Here is a 15,905-nt window from a genome sequence, read left to right on the forward strand (position 1 = left end):
AGGTCAAGCCCTTGTTGAAGACTAACATAGTCATTTCAGGACTTTATCCAATTATTCGAGAAAATAAAGAGCATTTCGGGTATTTGTTTTAAAACAAAGAAGAAAATTGATAAAACAAAAGAAAAAAAAAAGGAAAATACAAATTATCAGCAAAATGCCAACTATATTATATTGCAACTGTCCATAGCTTGCGGGCTCACTTTCACCAGAGAGAGAGAGAGAGAGAGAGAGCAACTATGGTTTCTTCTTCAGTCATCGGTTGCGGAGAAACCACCTTCTCTCTCCTCCGCTCACCATCGCCGCCGCCGCCGCCGTCTTCTCTCTCTTCTCTTCACTCTTCCGCCTCCACAACCGCTCCGCCTCGCTCGCCTTGCCGCATTCAGCTCGGACGGTCGATCCAGCGCGCTCTCCGCTCTAAATCGCGGAAGGAATCGTTCCGCCCGCCGTTGGCGTGCTCCGGTGATTACGGGATCGGGAATCCGGCGACGGAGTCCCCGGCCAAGGCGCTTCGGCGCATCCTCGAGTCGCCGGGGATTCACCAGGGGCCGGCTTGTTTCGACGCCCTCAGCGCCAAGCTCGTGGAGAGAGCTGGGTTCGGTTACTGCTTCACGAGCGGTGAGTTCGGGAGTCGTGTTTATTGGTTCGTGATTGGTTTTGATCGATGATGGTTTGTTGGGGACTGCATGATTGTTTTAACTGCCAATCGGTGTGTCCATTTCCAACATCTGTAGGGACGATCACTTAAATGCGAGCTTATGGAATTTGATTAAACCGATATTCCAAGTTCCATGTATAGACAGACATTTGTCCAAGTTCCATGCATCCTGTAGTATAGGAGTACCTTAGTTTTCAGTGAGCCACTAGACTATGCCTATGACGCAGCAGAGCTGTAGCAAATTCACTGAGGTTCGGTCTGTTCAACGATATGATTTATGCTCCTTAATACTGGGGATGGTTGTCAATGAGCCCCAAGGGGGGAAGGATATCTTTGTGATTTTCAAAGAATATCAGAATTCTGATTCTTGGCATTGAGTTGGTATAGACTTGTTATAGTAAGTCAACTATGAAGATGGACTAGAGTCATCAGATTGAGATGCATCCCTTACTGCTTTGAAGTTTCTTGAGCTCATCATCATCACCTCACTACAGTGTTTCCTCTTCCTGAATGTAACTATGACACCAACATAATCCCATTCCTGATTGTTGGAATTTCTCATTAAATTCTTACTCCGATGAGAGGACAGATGGAGTGTGAGCTCTGTTTAGATTTCAGCTACCTCTTACAAAATGTGTGTTATTATGTACGTAGGTTTATAGTTCCCTTATCCTTCTCTGGCAGGGTTCTCAATATCTGCTGCTAGATTGGGGTTGCCTGATACTGGTTTAATCTCCTATGGAGAAATGGTAGATCAAGGGCAACAGATTACTCGCGCTGTCTCTATTCCTGTCATAGGGGATGCTGATAATGGATATGGAAATGCAATGAATGTGAAGAGGACTGTGAGAGGATATATCAAAGCTGGCTTTGCTGGACTCATTCTAGAAGATCAGGTAATTACTCTAAAGTAGTTCGTAGAGTTTTGAGCATTTTTATCGAATACCAATCTGTTTATCTTTCCTCGGATTTGGTTTCACGCATTCTTACTAGAATTGCAACTTGTTCAGGAGTAAATAATTGCCATCTTAGATTGTTAGTAGGAGCTCTTATGAACAAAGAAATGAGGCTTAAAGAAGATTGATGTTGTAGGCAAAGAAGCATGTTTCATTTTGATGATCAAGTGAGGATATATTGGATTTCTTTGAAGATAAGTGGTGTCAAGCATGTGGCTATGTAAATTCCTGTGGGCTGTACAATCACATTATATTGCCATACATGCATGACCAGATGGACAAATGAATTTTTTGGTAGAGCAAGTGTTTAAATCTGCTGTGCTAATTTAGCAAAAGGTGAAGTTACATTAAAATAGCTGAGATAGGTACCCTTGAAACATGTTACGACTAAACATAAATAATGCAGAAGGCATATTCCATAGTTGATTACAAGCATGCTGTACAATCTCATTGGCGAATAAATGGTGGTTTGATGCGTGAAAATCCTAATGGGTTGTTTCATGAGATTCTATCTGTAATGTTTGTTGCACCTTGTGTAACCTTTCACAGGTCTATCCATGTTGAAACTGACTACAATTTACTTGGAGTTCTTGGTACACATGCCTCTCTGGCAGCAATTTCATAGGCTGGGCAAAACTTCTTAATAACATTGGTGATATAAATTACAATGGTGGGATTTTCCATCTGATAATGTGGAGTTAACTGATAATCAAGTCAATTTTTTTTCTCAAGGCCAAATATTCATTTGAGGGTTGTGCTTTTACCCTAATATTTATATCTATATTCTGAATCTAGCTCTAAAAGTCCTGCCAAATCTTTTGATTCATCTCAATCTCGACTGTCAGCTCACTATAGTAGGATTTTCTTTCATGAATTGTATGTCCACTTCGCGACTTTGCTTCATTCAAATTTCCAAGCAGTTAGTGGGATAACTGTGTTGCTTTTAGTTGTACATTTGTTGTCACTGCTTGTCTCCCTGTTTCATAATGCTGACTCTGTTGTTGATTTTCTGAAGACAAAAAATATAACAATAGAAGAGGGAAAAATTGTTAAGTCCACATGTGTAAAAACTAAGAATATTGAAATAATATTAGCTCTTTTTGTGTTCTCGTCATATGTCAATTTGTACTAGGCCAGAGTATCAGTTTTTTATTAACCAGCATCCCAATAGATTAGTTGAACTACAGCTGATAATTGACTTTTCTGTCAGGCATTATAGGTCTTCTGCTTTGATGCTTTTATCTTCCTTAGTCCTGGCTCATTCGTGTACTTCTTCCATGTACTTCATCACTTTTACATCAACTGATGTTTATTTCTCTATAAGACATGAAATGCTTACGAAGTAGTATTTACAAGGTATCTCCAAAAGCTTGCGGTCATACTCGTCATAGAAAAGTGGTGTCTAGAGAAGAAGCAGTGATGAGAATAAAAGCTGCTCTGGATGCGCGAAAGGAAAGTGGTTCTGACATTGTTATTGTTGCACGAACTGATTCTCGTCAAGCGATTTCTCTGGGTGAATCACTCTGGAGGTCTCGGGCTTTTGCTGATGCTGGAGCAGATGTTCTTTTCGTTGATGCTCTAGCTTCGAAAGAAGAGATGAAGGCTTTCTGTGAAATTGCTCCGTCTGTCCCAAAAATGGTACAACTGATCCCCATTAATATGATCTTCAATAAGCTTTTTTTTTTTTTTTTTTGGTTGAAAGTTTGGACATTCACGGTGCCTGTCTTTTTGTCATGAACAGTTATTCATAAGTAACCTTAAAAATGGAACACCTATCAGCATCTGTATTTTACTTTTCCCTGCTGACACACCTAATAAAAGTCATTATTCAATCAGATCCCAATGCTGAGGTCATGACTTTGATTGAAATGACAGGAGCTATGACGGTGGGGGGAATTCATTGGTCGAGTGAGCTCCAGGCTTTTTTCCTGGATATTCGAAATTTAAGGAGAAAAAACGATAGCAGTTACCACTTACCATATAAGTACACAAAATGTGCAAAAAAGAAATCCCCAGAAAATTGACTAACTGAAAAATGAACATAAGAAAGTTGCTTTTGTCGCTTTTCCTTCAGTCAAACATAGAGCAGTCATGAACCAGGAAAAATAAAAATAAAAAACCTTAGATTGCTTGAAAGTTAGCCTGCGTTGCTTTTCAGACAGTGCAGCCCTTGCGCAATAAATGTCTATATGCTTACACTTGGTTTTTAGTGGACAAAGGCATCCTGGCATGTAATTTCATTCTGAGAATGCAAAGTTACTTGTCCCCACAGCCTGCTTGTTATTATGTTGGGTTACACTCATTGTTCATGAGTTACAATGTGACCAAACAAGGTCAATTGCTTGTTAAAATCATTGTTCGCAGTTCGAAGTAATTTGCAATGATTGACAAAGCTTTCTTTGATCTGCATAGGCTAATATGCTTGAAGGAGGTGGGAAAACACCAATACTCAATCCTCTTGAACTTGAGGAAATAGGATATAAACTTGTGGCTTATCCGCTTTCCTTAATCGGGGTTTCTATAAGAGCAATGCAGGTAGCATGTGTTTACTTTTCCTTTTACTGTTAATGGGAGATTTATGTTAACCTTCCTGCAAATTTAAGCAGCACGTTGGGTGCAGGAATTTTGTGTTGAACATTTCATATATAGGGAGGTCATAGTATTCTGGCTTCTGAAACTAGTATTTGTCTTTTTCATGGCTGTTTGGTTGTGCAATTGAATACCTTGCCTTCATCAAAAGGATTTTTGGTTCTGTCCTCTACTGAGTGATCAGAACTGATGGGCAGTAGCCCCGTTTAAGTTTTCAAATGTTGTTCAAGCCTGGAGGTATTATTTTGTCTCAATTAATTTTGCAACAGGGATGGTCAATATGCTTGTCTTATTTCTTCTTTCTTGGAAGGACCTATTTAATGCTGGTATCGCAGAATACTCTAAGACAATATGATAGGAATTTAAGTGGTGCAAAAGGAACGATCCTTTATAAGCTCAATTGAGTGGCGTGTAAGGCTAATACTTTTAGGTGAGGAGAAATCATATAATTAAAATTAAGATGGGTTAGGTTGTTCCATAGGAATTCAGGTGAAACTGGTCATGCTAGATGTCACTTTAGTTCTCCTCTTAGGTTGGAAGCATGTTGATAGTAGCTCTTTCGGGTACACTGACGTTTGCCATGGTCTGTCCTTCGATTTCTCTTGCTTCCACCCAGATGCATATTCGAATTCAATAACATAGAGGTTTATTCTATCTGCTTTCAACCATCTTTCAATTGTTTTAGGATTCTCTGGCAGCTATCAAAGGAGGACGAGTACCACCTCCTGGAAGCATGCCATCTTTTGAGGAAATGAAGGAAATCTTAGGTTTTAACACCTACTATGAAGAAGAGAAGCGTTATGCTACGCCTACCACCAGTCAATTGCCTTCTCGCGAAGGTTGGTATTTACTTCCCTATGACCCATTGAAGTATGCCCAATTGATTAATTCCATTGATTACTTCTAAAAGTCAAGTCCGTCTTATGTTTGATACTAACGAGCAATCACCATTCCCTCCTCAGTCATAGAGGTGTACATTTTCTTTTTGGATTAGCATTGTGAAGTTTAGCAGTTAGCCATGAATACATATTTTTTGACCAGATTTTCCAAGTAGCCATAAAAAAGGTTCAATGTGTCGTTCTTGCTCCGAATGGAATTTGGCTTGGCTTAACTACTTTAGTTCTTGAGTTTCTTGTTTTAAGAAGATCCATAAGTTCTCTTGTTCTTGTTGGCACCATTAACATCCTCGAAGTATTTGCAATTTTTGCCCTCTCCATGACATGAAATCATCTGTCAGTGGGCACTGAGATGTACAGTACATCACAGAGGACTCAAGAAGATACAGAGCAAAGGAGTCAAGTACTGGAAGCTCCCATTGTTGAAGTGATAAATCCTACATATTATGGGTCAGAAAGCTCAAGAGGTCCTTTCTCGGGTCTCTGGTCTCGAACTTTGAGAATAAAAATAACGGGAAGAGATGGTCTAGAGAGACTTGACCTCAGGATTCCAGTAAGTCATAAAATGGATTTCATCTTGCATATCTGTGGTAGTAGCAGTACATCAGTAGTTTCATTCTTGCTTGTGGCCTCCTATTCCAAGATATCATTTTGCTAAACCACAGCCTGAAAACTTGTTCTACCATGTTACGTGCCAGTATTTTCCGTATGAATATAATGCTTATAGCTGGCACAGTACATAAAAGTGTATTCTCACCTCTATGTCCACATTATACATAACGGATGAATGTTATCTGCCTGTCTTTCCTTTTCTTCTCTGCAGGCCGGATTATTGGATAACATCACGAATATCGTCCCGGGTATTCTTCGTGATTTTTGGCAATCTTGGCATTTTTGTCTGTTCTGGAATAAGTTTCCGAGCAGATAAAGAGACTTTACTTCTTTTTCATCGTTGCAGCCATCGCCGGTGTAAATATTAAAGAATTGTTGGATGACGCAAGTGCAGAAGTCGGAGGGAAACTCTTGTTAGATTTTAACGATACAATGGGCGACAGGATTCAAGTATTTCTGGAGTAAGACATAGCTGTCGCTTGCTTGGATTCTTCAGAACAATATCCAATCACGAGCAGATAACAGTGGTGCCGGAAAATTCTCTGTAGAAGAACACGGCCCACAGTCAATGAAAAGGGTCCTTTCAACAGTTGGTCAACCTTTTTTTTTGGATCCCCTTCCTTCTCTCTTGCCCCAGTAAGCCAGTGACTAACGTATTTACATGACAGCTAGGATATGGACACTTTCAGGCGTTACCGATTCTTCATGGAGGCAATTTCAACCCGATAGAATGCTTCAACATGTATACTTGCAACGTGCTATTATCAAGTGAAAGCACTACTGAAATTGAGTCGAGAATGAATATATGTGTATACACACACAAATATCGCGTTAACCCTGTTTAGATGAATCGAGGATTACATGGTATGTAAGAGACGTCGCAGTTTAATCTTTTCCATAACAACGTTTGGCCTATGTGAAAATTAATGATCTGTGACATAGAGCAAACTCTTCTTTGCTCAAGTTATTATTTTCTTTCATGGTGAACAAGAGAATAAGCTTCATCTTCAGTATGCGATCAAATGATCTGTCTCAGTTGATCAAACAAAAGTCAATTGACTTGTTTGTTAGGGAGCTGGAGATTGATTGAGTTGACCAGATCTCCTCATAACAGACTGATTAGTCGGCTCTTTATCTTTGAAATCCCAAGCTACCATATCTAGAAGGAAAGGTCTTTAAGGCGGCTGAGCTTAGGGAAGGTGCACTAAACTGAGATTCCATTGGGACAAAATGTGCGTCTTACGAATGTCTTGGCAAGAGCTGGATCGAACGAGTCTATACCAAATGGTGTTGGGGCCTCCCAAGGGAGCAGTGTTTTCATCCATGTGGATTTAAGACAACACCATTCCAAATCACCTTTCAGCTTCAACCCGACATCCTTTGGATTCATCGACTACACACTCTTTGAGTAGATGCTTCTCGGAGAAAAGAAAAATGCATCGATACTTGTCCACTTAAAAGTCTTCAAGGGGCTGTAACCATGCTCTATCATTGTTTTTCTAAATCAGTTCATCCAGACTGTTCAACGGTCTGTATAAGAATCTTACCGATAGTTAATATTCTAGACTGCCACATCAAAGTAAGAAGAGCATGACAACTATCTCCAGTCCCCAAAATCATAAGTAGAGCACAATTTTATACAAAAATTGACGTACAGTACTTATTTTTCATGCTCAATCACACTAAGAATCTCAGGCAACTGATACAAAAAAAGGAAGAACATCTGTAAAAGGGAGAGATACTGAAAATCCCGGAAGCATGTTCTGTACCATGGCTTAATATCACAGCGACTCCAATACAGAGGTACCTATCTCAACTCTAGGGTCCAAGGAGCGATAGTCCCAGGCAATACAAATTTACTTTGTAGCAGACGGAATATTACCCGCAATCATATGAGAAACTATGCCTTCGTATCTTCAAGGAGACTTGCTGCGGAGTAAGGACAAGAATAATGCCTGTTCGCTATGATAACATCCACACCTCACAAAATTATCATGTAATTATATTGCTGCTTTCCCCATTGGGGCACACTTCACTACCTTTCACCGATATCCACCGCCATATGGCTGTTGAGCATACGGATTTCCACCCATCATGGGGTTATAACCACCCGGCATCGATGATCCAGGAGGTAAGCCAGTTGGCCGTTGCATCGGAGCTCCTTGCCCAACTCCCATGTTCATCCCCATGCCCATGTTATACCCCGCATTCATACCCATCCCCATATTATTCATCCCCATTCCCATGCCCATAGGTTGATTCATACCTCCATAACCGCCCATAGGCTGATTCATGCCCATGCCAGACCCTTGACCACCACCCATTCCCATTCCCATGCCCATGCCCATGCCCATGCCCATGCCGGAACCAGCCATGGGGTTAGGTGGAGGCCTAAGAGCACTAGCACCAGCGCGGCCCATTCCCGTACCTGATCCCATAGCTTTGCCCATGTTAATCGTGGACGTTACAGGAGCAGCAGACTGTTTTTCCATCCTCTTCTCCCTTCGATTTATTGCATCGAAATCAACTCCTATGTCTGCTAGTGGATTGGTCTTTGCTGCATTTAGAAACCCACAATGGCATCATCATCTCGAAGACATGCTAGCAGCCTACTACTTAAGAACAGAAGTTAATGAAAATAGAATTTAAGCACTCACGTCCAGATATATTCAAGTTGACTAGCCCTCGGCTCAGTGTATCAGCCCATACAGTCGACTTAGTCTCGAACTTCTTGTCCTTAGAAGGTTGAGGTACAATAGCAAGTGCACCAGTTGAGGATGAAAGAGGTTGCTGTGAAGCCGCCAGAGAATTTTGCCCCGTTTGTGGCAGTAAGTTGCCAAGAACATCATTGTTCGGTTGTACACCTCCTCCAAATGATGCTTGCTGTGGCGGCATATGAGAAGTTACAGTAGATGTACCTCCTGATGGTAAAAAGCTTCCATTGGTAGCGTGCACAGGCAGCATATTCTGTGGAGCCATGTGTGGAGGTGGTGCAGCTCCAGCCTGTGGGTAGACATTCCCGTTAGGAGCTGAAGTTCCCATGTGCTGTGGGAAGTTCCCATAGTTAAATTGCGGCACCGGTCCAGTTTGCATATGCGGAGGGACTTGTGAAGCTACTGGCGCCACGGGACCACTCTGTGAACCAAAGTTCTCGTACATACCAGCTTGCAACTGTGCAGGATGACCACCTGGAGCAGAAAATGGTGCCTGTGGTGCAGCGACGGCTGAAGGTCCAGAGGGAGGAAGAATGTCCGCCAAAATATCAGTGCTTGGGTCAGGCTCAGAGTAAAACTGTGAATTCTGTGCGCTAGCTGGAGCATATGTTAAGCCAGACAATGAATTCCCAAATTCGTAGTCGACTGTCGTTTCTGCATGTGAGCCACCCATTTGAGGGATTTCCGCATTTTGGTTCACATTTGGCTGCATAGTGGCTACAGGTGCGGCAGTTGGTGGTTGGATAGGGGCGCTGTCTCCAGATAGGGTAGCTTTAAAAGGTGAATCACCAAATGGATCTTCAAATGACTGCATCCACAAAATCATTGTAGAAGTTGCAAATTACCAAAACACGAAGTGGACCGTAATTAAGGTCAGAAAGGACTATGAAAAGACATTAAAGCCTGCAATTGAAGAGAGAAGCTCAGGAATAAATACGACAGAAGAAGTTTCTCCACAGTGCATGAAGCTAAATCTTCATTCTATTTCACCACCAAAATTTTAAACTAATCCGAAACTTGAGGCATAGGTAGGGCCCAACATGTAATTATGACCCCGAATCAAGTTTCAATTCACTTCCTGGATATTAGATATTAGTATTACATGCAAGGGTTATATCTGGCATAAACCATGCTCCTTTTGAATGAGGCCGATAATTATACTCGAACTGCAGAAGCATGGCATATCTATGACATATACGGTATGGAACAATTATCCGAAAGGTAGGGGGCCCATTGAAGATGCACATTAGCTACAATTAAGAATTTCAACAGTAAGCACCTAGCTACATATGCAAATTCTGTAGGGGGCTCATCATGTCTGGTTGCATTAAATCTCAACTTAGTTCACGTTTGTCATAAAAGCTTTCACCAACATAAGATTCACCACCATAAACCCGCAATGCTTTTATAGATGGAGTCCCATGACAATGGCATGCACATCCAGGGAAACCAACAAGAATTTATCACGCCCATCAGTTTCTACATCATTATTAACTGAGAAGAAAAGCAGTTCTTAAAGTTGCTGCATTTAAGACATAAAATTGCACCTGGTTCATGACATTAGATGCTGATGGGGGAGCTGCAGCAAATGTGGGTCCAAAGTTAGTGTTAGCCGCAGCATCAGCTTCAGGAGCAGAGGATCCAGATGTCACTGGCATGATGGCTAATGGGTTCGCAGAAAATGAATCTGACAAAGAGCCAAGCAAGTCTGTTTCTGCACTCTTTGATGTAGTAGGGGCAGCTGATCAAAGGAAGTAACAAAAGTGAGTTTTTCAGTGTTTATGGGACAAAAATTGACAAAGAGGCAAAACCTAAGCTCCTAAAACCATAAGATTACTGCTAGAAAAAAGAATCTATGGACAACCATTCCATTTTACGAAAGAATCAGTGTAGAAGCAGGTTACCAAATTGTGATATGAAATGTCAACTTGTATATTAGCTCATAGATTATGCCACATAAATTTGTGCAACCAAACAGAACTATGCATATACACGATTTAGCATATGAGTACACAAGCATAACTTAGGAAAGAATCACATGTGATGTCATGAAGTAGAATTAAGTTTACCTGAAAGTGGACCGCGTGGATCAAACTCATCAAAAGTCTCGAATTCCTGCTTTGCAGGAGATGCAGAAGAAACAGGAGCATTAGCTGGTGGGCTAGTATTATCAGTGACAGGGGGTGAAGAAGGTTTAGGAGCAGATGTTGCTGGAGTCTCTACATCCCTGTAGTCGATTAGAATGAAAAAAAAAACTGAGAAAGAGCAGAAAGGGAAGCAGTACAAACTATAATATTCCTATAGATAAAAACAAGTACCTTTCACTGTGAACAGGGCTTCGAGAGTCACCGACAGCTTCTTCATAACTAGGAGGCGCACCAATGTTTTGCTCAGAATATTTTCGATCAAGCCGCCTGTCAGATGTAGCAATTTTATTTATAAATCCCAATGCAGGAATCCTCTCCAAAACATATTCTGCTGACCATGCCGTTCATAAAAAAAATCAAGCAAAAAAGCAGCAGAGATTACCTCTCATCTTGAGAATTATCATCAGCTCTGCCAGCACTGCCTCTGTAGCAGATGACCATACATTAATAGTTTTATAGCAATCAAAACAATCAGAAAGTGCACACAGGAATTAAAGTTAACAAGATCAAGCGCGTGTTCTTACATCGCGATAGACAGCATCCTCTTGCAAATGTAAACATTAGATCCATACATATATGACCAAACAAATCCAAGTAAAAGACTTATTAATTATTATTCTAGACGACAAAGTAGATAGAATTCACACGAGAAGGGAAAAAATGTATTTTAACTAGCATGCTCGAATCAAGAGAGTCCAGGCAATCTTCCGAAAAGAAAACACGTACCGGGATGAGTACTGACCATCATCATCCACAGAACGGTCTCTCTCTCTATCATGACTTCTACTTCTCGATGTGCCATATTGATAATCGTCGATGCTTCGACTTCTTCCTCGGTAATCATCATCCCTGTAACCGTCTCTTCCATAACGTTCTTCATAGTCTCGGCTGTAACGGTCTCCATCACGACTATAGGAATCCCCATTTCTACTGTACCGATCCTCATCCTTGGAGCCCCAGTCTCTCTCTCTCCCGTAGCCATATTCATCCCTACTCCCATATCGGCCTTCATAGCGATCATCATCATATCTATCACCTGCACCTGATGGCCTATACATTCCACCAGTTGCTGACACGCTTCGGAACCTGCTTCGAGACAGAAAATCAACCACATATTTTGAACCAGTGGAAGACATTCAACTGCATGCAGATTATCTTACAAGCAGACAACCTTCTCTGTGGACAGAAGGGGGAACACATCATACTTCAAACATAAAAAAATCAACCTGGAAGCCTTCCATACAGGTTGGCACCCTTTTGTGCCTCATTTATGAATTGAGGAGGTCAGGACTTCAATAAAACCGAAAAAACAGTTCTCTTAATTTTAAAACAAATGCTATTTTCTCCTTTCATTATAACTTAGATGCAGTAGGCAAAAGACAATTGTAATTTTCCAAAGCCAACAAAAGGAGAACCGACTTTACCAGGTGAAGAAAAGCAACTAAATCGTGTCCAAATGATCCTATGAGCTGTTGACCCCTAAATTCAGAGCCGACAATCTTATAGGTTGTACCGTAGCTTTAAAGGGATCATTATCCAATCCAATACCATCCTTTATCAATCCCATTCAATGGGAGAAAGATAAGAAAGAACTAGCCAATCTGGACCATCCAATAACCAGAAAGAAATAATAATACAGGGTCCAGAAAGGAAGACAGGTCACTCATCATCCGTAATCGAAGTTAAAAAAAAAAAAGATACGCGGAGTTAGAAGGTAGACTCACTTGTCCCTGTTGGCAGCAGCCTTCTGTCTAACTTCGACAATCCGTTCCTTGTCATTCACCAGCATCACAAGACCCTGAGACTTCCTCCTCACATTGTTTCCCTGGTCCCTTCCACTAGAGTCGATGTATTGAAAATCGGACAATGTCTGGTACGAGATCAATTAAAAAAAAAGTATGCTGTTAACAGTAAACACGTAGGCGACAAAAAAAAAAAAGCAAAAGCAATAGGAAGCACAAACAAGACCAACATAGCCAATCCAAAGATAATTAGAATGGAAAATTACCGATATTTGGTAAGCATGTTCTCTAATCTCATCTATGACACGTTCAGATCCATGGGCAACCAGGTACTCCAGAACAGTCAATGCCTGCATGAAGAGAGACACTTGAGCAAATAACAAAATATTAACATAAATCTGACCATGTACTAAACACCACAATCCACAATGTTTTGAGGTAAGATACAATGAATAGAGAAGACACTACCAATTCCAAGAAGCACATCAAATAATTGAAATAAAAGTTGAATTTATGCCCAAAGGAGGACAATTACCTTGTAGACGTGCCGCCAATTCTTTCCAGTATCGTTGATCCGCTTCCATATTACCCCCATTATCATCTGGTACTCATGACTGTAAAGTTCATACAGTCAAAAGTAAGTAAAACTGACTTGGCCAATGAAGCAAAATCCAAGTAAAGGAGGATCAATTTGTAGCTTACTAGTTTCTGGAAGCCTGCGCAATATCTGCAAGAAGCGTTCCATGGGGACCCCATGGTTCATTGCTCGTGGCATCAAGAACCTGGAAAACCAAGAGAGCACTCAAGTAAAACACGTGGAAAGTCCTATGACTGCAGAATTAGAAGCAACACAAATCGATATATCCACCTCAAATCTTAAAGCTCATATCAACCACGTATAGTTGATCTATGGAACGAACAATGTATGCTTTAAAACTCTTCCAAGAAGAAGTAACAATCTAGACACTACTCTCACTCGAACATTAATTATCAGAAAAATATTTTAAGATAAATTATCAGGCTATTACTGAACAAAAACGAAACAATCATTACCTTCTGTTCTATTCCAGGAACTTTAAGCACTTTCTTATTCACCTCCCTCTTACTGCAGAACACAAAACCCAAATCAGTAGTAATTCCAATTTCGAGGTAACCAAGACTCCATATACACCAACATAGTCGTGATTAATCCTGATTCTGTAGTTTTCTGGTTAATAAATTTAACTTGATTCATGGAAAAAAAAAAACACTGCCGTCTAAAAAACCTTGCACATTACATAATTCAAATGTCTCAAGTATGTTAAACTTTAAATAATGGAACTTTTCCTGGTAGTTGCTATGACTTACATGTCCCTGACAGTTTGATCAAAGACCTTCTTCATTGCGGTGGATGTTTAGATCAAAAGACTTCTCCAAGTCTTGGGCAGATAACACCTTCCTGAGACCTTATGCACTCTTAGCCGAAGGACTGCTTCCAAAGATTAGGGTAATTCTCTGAAACCTGATGATAGTGAAAAGTGCAAATCAACGAGAATGGCCTAGAAATTCAAATAGGCTAGAAACTTCACCACTTTCAATATAGGCAACTGAAAATACACAAGTAGAAAAGGGTTGTGTCTTGATGCTGAATTGAAATATTCTTGGCAATGCAGCACGAATCAATTGAATCAACCAAAAAGATTTCCCAATTCCCAAATGCCGTAGACTTAACGAAAATCAGATTGGCAACTACCAAGTACTGTGTTGTCGCTCCACAAATTACAACTCAAGAAAATATAGAGCAGGTGAAGTAAAGCATGAATATTGACTCCCTCAACACTGGTCCTCAAAGGTAAGAAAAGCTCAACTGTACCCCCATTTTCCTCGCAAACAAACAACATTAGATCAGATCTTTTAAAACATTAAATTTCTATGTAAACCCGACATCTCAATCTCCCCCACAATTCCAACAGATCCACCGACAACCTAAAAGCGCAGAAGTTTCCAATGATTGCCTGTTCACACAACTGCAATAGATCACTGAGAATCCAAAATCGCAAAACTTTTCAATCGTTGCCCGTTCGTAAGAAACACCAGCGCAAGATGCCCAAATTTAGAGTCGGCAAAACAGAGAATTCGCCATTACGAGAGGGATCGAAACCATCAGATCAAGAACCAAGATAAATGAAACGAATTCCGAAGCACGGGAGACCCAACCCAGCACTTATAGCAATGCACAGGAGCAACATGCATGAAAAGAAGAAGCAGTACCGAGCTGAACCGCAGAGAAATGGCCGAATCGCAGAGGAAAAAGACGAATCAAAGGACGACCCACGACGGAAAAGATTACCAGAAACCCAGATCCCGTAGAGAGGAAAAGACACGATCGTTTCATTACCTGGTAATCGGATTTGCGGCGACTGTTCGGCCAACAAAACCGAAAGTTGACGGCCAACCAACGATGACTCGTAGAGAGAGAGAGAGAGAGAGAGAGAGAGACAGAGGGAGAGAGGATCGGCAAAGAAGAAGAGAGGATGCAATCCTTAAGAGTCGGTGTTGGGTTTCTCTCTCTCTCTCTCTATGAGAAGCGCATAGAGAGACAGAGAGAGAGAGAGAAAGAGAGAAAGATGGACACAGCGCACCTTCCACGCAGAAAACAAAGGGGAGGTGAATTTCCTTTTTCTTCCTTTTTCATTTTGATTTTATTTGATTTTTTTATTTGTTTTTTGGTTTCTTATTTTTCATTTTGTTATTTATTTATTTTTTTACCTTTTGGTGCTCCTTACTTTTTTTTTTTTTTTCATTTTTTGCGTGGCTGTATGCAAGACACAAGGATTTAATAGCTGTCTCCAAAGCATAATTTGATAATGAACACAATCGAAAATAAACCATATTGTAACGTTCGGTACGTAGTTATTTCGATTTCATTATAACAGAATGAAATGTTCCGAAAGCATTTTTGCATTCTCTAAATAAAAAAATCAGAACATAATTTCACGATTGGCGAGATTACAACGTGAATTCACGCGGCGCTGCCTTTTCTGTCGATCCCATCTCGAAAGATATTCGTTCTAAATGATTTAACGGTGATTTCTTGCTATACAGAAGTTCACTTTCCTCCATGAATTTATAGAAATATGAACTTTTGGCCAGCCACGGATGAATGCATTTTGATTAGCTGCCTGAAGAAAAGCCAGCATTCTTCTGGAACGTTGGACTTGTCAATTGTTAAACTCTCCAACTTTTTCTTTATTTAAATCCTTAAATTAGTTTATTATTCTTAATTAATTTTTTATTTTATTTTTTGTCAGCCAACATGCTTAGTTGGTCCACAAAGTGGAAGAATTCTCAAATCAGAAGTGCATGGATTAAAAATTAATTTTTTTTTGTCCAATAGAATTAAGTTTTTATGGATGGTGATTGGTGAGGTAAGAGATTGACCTTAAAGACGGATTTACCGATCCCAGCTCCTGCACACAATTTTAGACTTTTGCTAAAAAAGTAAAAATCATTTTGGAGTTATACAAAGTAATTACTTTTTTTGTTTTGTGAATGCACTAGGTTTTTCTTTTAGATTCTTCTTTTACATATATTAACTTTGTCGCAAAGAAGATC

At 40.4% G+C, this 15,905-nt stretch overlaps 2 protein-coding genes and 1 long non-coding RNA gene across 3 annotated transcripts; 1 reads left to right on the top strand and 2 right to left on the bottom strand.

Moving 5' to 3' along the window:
* The first annotated feature begins 196 nt into the window (after positions 1-196).
* Positions 197-6,583, top strand: LOC115745263 (2,3-dimethylmalate lyase). Its single transcript, XM_030680712.2, has 8 exons — positions 197-615; positions 1,340-1,551; positions 2,968-3,249; positions 4,024-4,146; positions 4,886-5,039; positions 5,438-5,649; positions 5,920-5,956; positions 6,055-6,583. Exons 1-8 carry the CDS (start codon positions 237-239, stop codon positions 6,171-6,173), a joined length of 1,518 nt encoding a protein of 505 aa, XP_030536572.1. The 5' UTR covers positions 197-236; the 3' UTR covers positions 6,174-6,583.
* Positions 6,584-6,740: 157 nt separating this feature from the next.
* On the bottom strand, positions 6,741-14,248 carry LOC125316355. The gene is made up of 3 exons (XR_007199592.1): positions 14,236-14,248; positions 6,980-7,524; positions 6,741-6,881 (listed from the first exon to the last, which is right to left on the bottom strand). It is a non-coding gene; the product is annotated as an uncharacterized LOC125316355 (long non-coding RNA).
* On the bottom strand, positions 7,325-14,886 carry LOC115745262 (clathrin interactor EPSIN 2). Its single transcript, XM_030680710.2, has 14 exons — positions 14,689-14,886; positions 13,659-13,812; positions 13,365-13,416; positions 13,014-13,093; positions 12,847-12,925; positions 12,578-12,661; positions 12,294-12,439; positions 11,296-11,655; positions 10,952-10,993; positions 10,741-10,836; positions 10,492-10,649; positions 9,970-10,163; positions 8,366-9,230; positions 7,325-8,265 (listed from the first exon to the last, which is right to left on the bottom strand). Exons 2-14 carry the CDS (start codon positions 13,691-13,693, stop codon positions 7,751-7,753), a joined length of 2,706 nt encoding a protein of 901 aa, XP_030536570.1. The 5' UTR covers positions 13,694-13,812; positions 14,689-14,886; the 3' UTR covers positions 7,325-7,750.
* Positions 14,887-15,905: the final 1,019 nt, after the last annotated feature.

The sequence above is a fragment of the Rhodamnia argentea genome, chromosome 1 (assembly GCF_020921035.1).
Source record: "Rhodamnia argentea isolate NSW1041297 chromosome 1, ASM2092103v1, whole genome shotgun sequence".
NCBI lineage: Eukaryota > Viridiplantae > Streptophyta > Magnoliopsida > Myrtales > Myrtaceae > Rhodamnia > Rhodamnia argentea.

Bases quoted from the DNA above. Each gene is read 5' to 3' on its own strand.
- LOC115745263 (XM_030680712.2), top strand. From the start codon at position 237: ATGGTTTCTTCTTCAGTCATCGGTTGCGGAGAAACCACCTTCTCTCTC. The intron at 3,250-4,023 runs GTACAACTGATC...TGATCTGCATAG, and splicing joins CTCCGTCTGTCCCAAAAATG to GCTAATATGCTTGAAGGAGG. The intron at 5,040-5,437 runs GTTGGTATTTAC...ATCATCTGTCAG, and splicing joins TCAATTGCCTTCTCGCGAAG to TGGGCACTGAGATGTACAGT.
- LOC115745262 (XM_030680710.2), bottom strand. From the start codon at position 13,693: ATGAAGAAGGTCTTTGATCAAACTGTCAGGGACAT. The intron at 13,094-13,364 runs GTAATGATTGTT...TTGGTTTTCCAG, and splicing joins TTCCTGGAATAGAACAGAAG to GTTCTTGATGCCACGAGCAA. The intron at 8,266-8,365 runs GTGAGTGCTTAA...TTCTAAATGCAG, and splicing joins CAACTTGAATATATCTGGAC to CAAAGACCAATCCACTAGCA.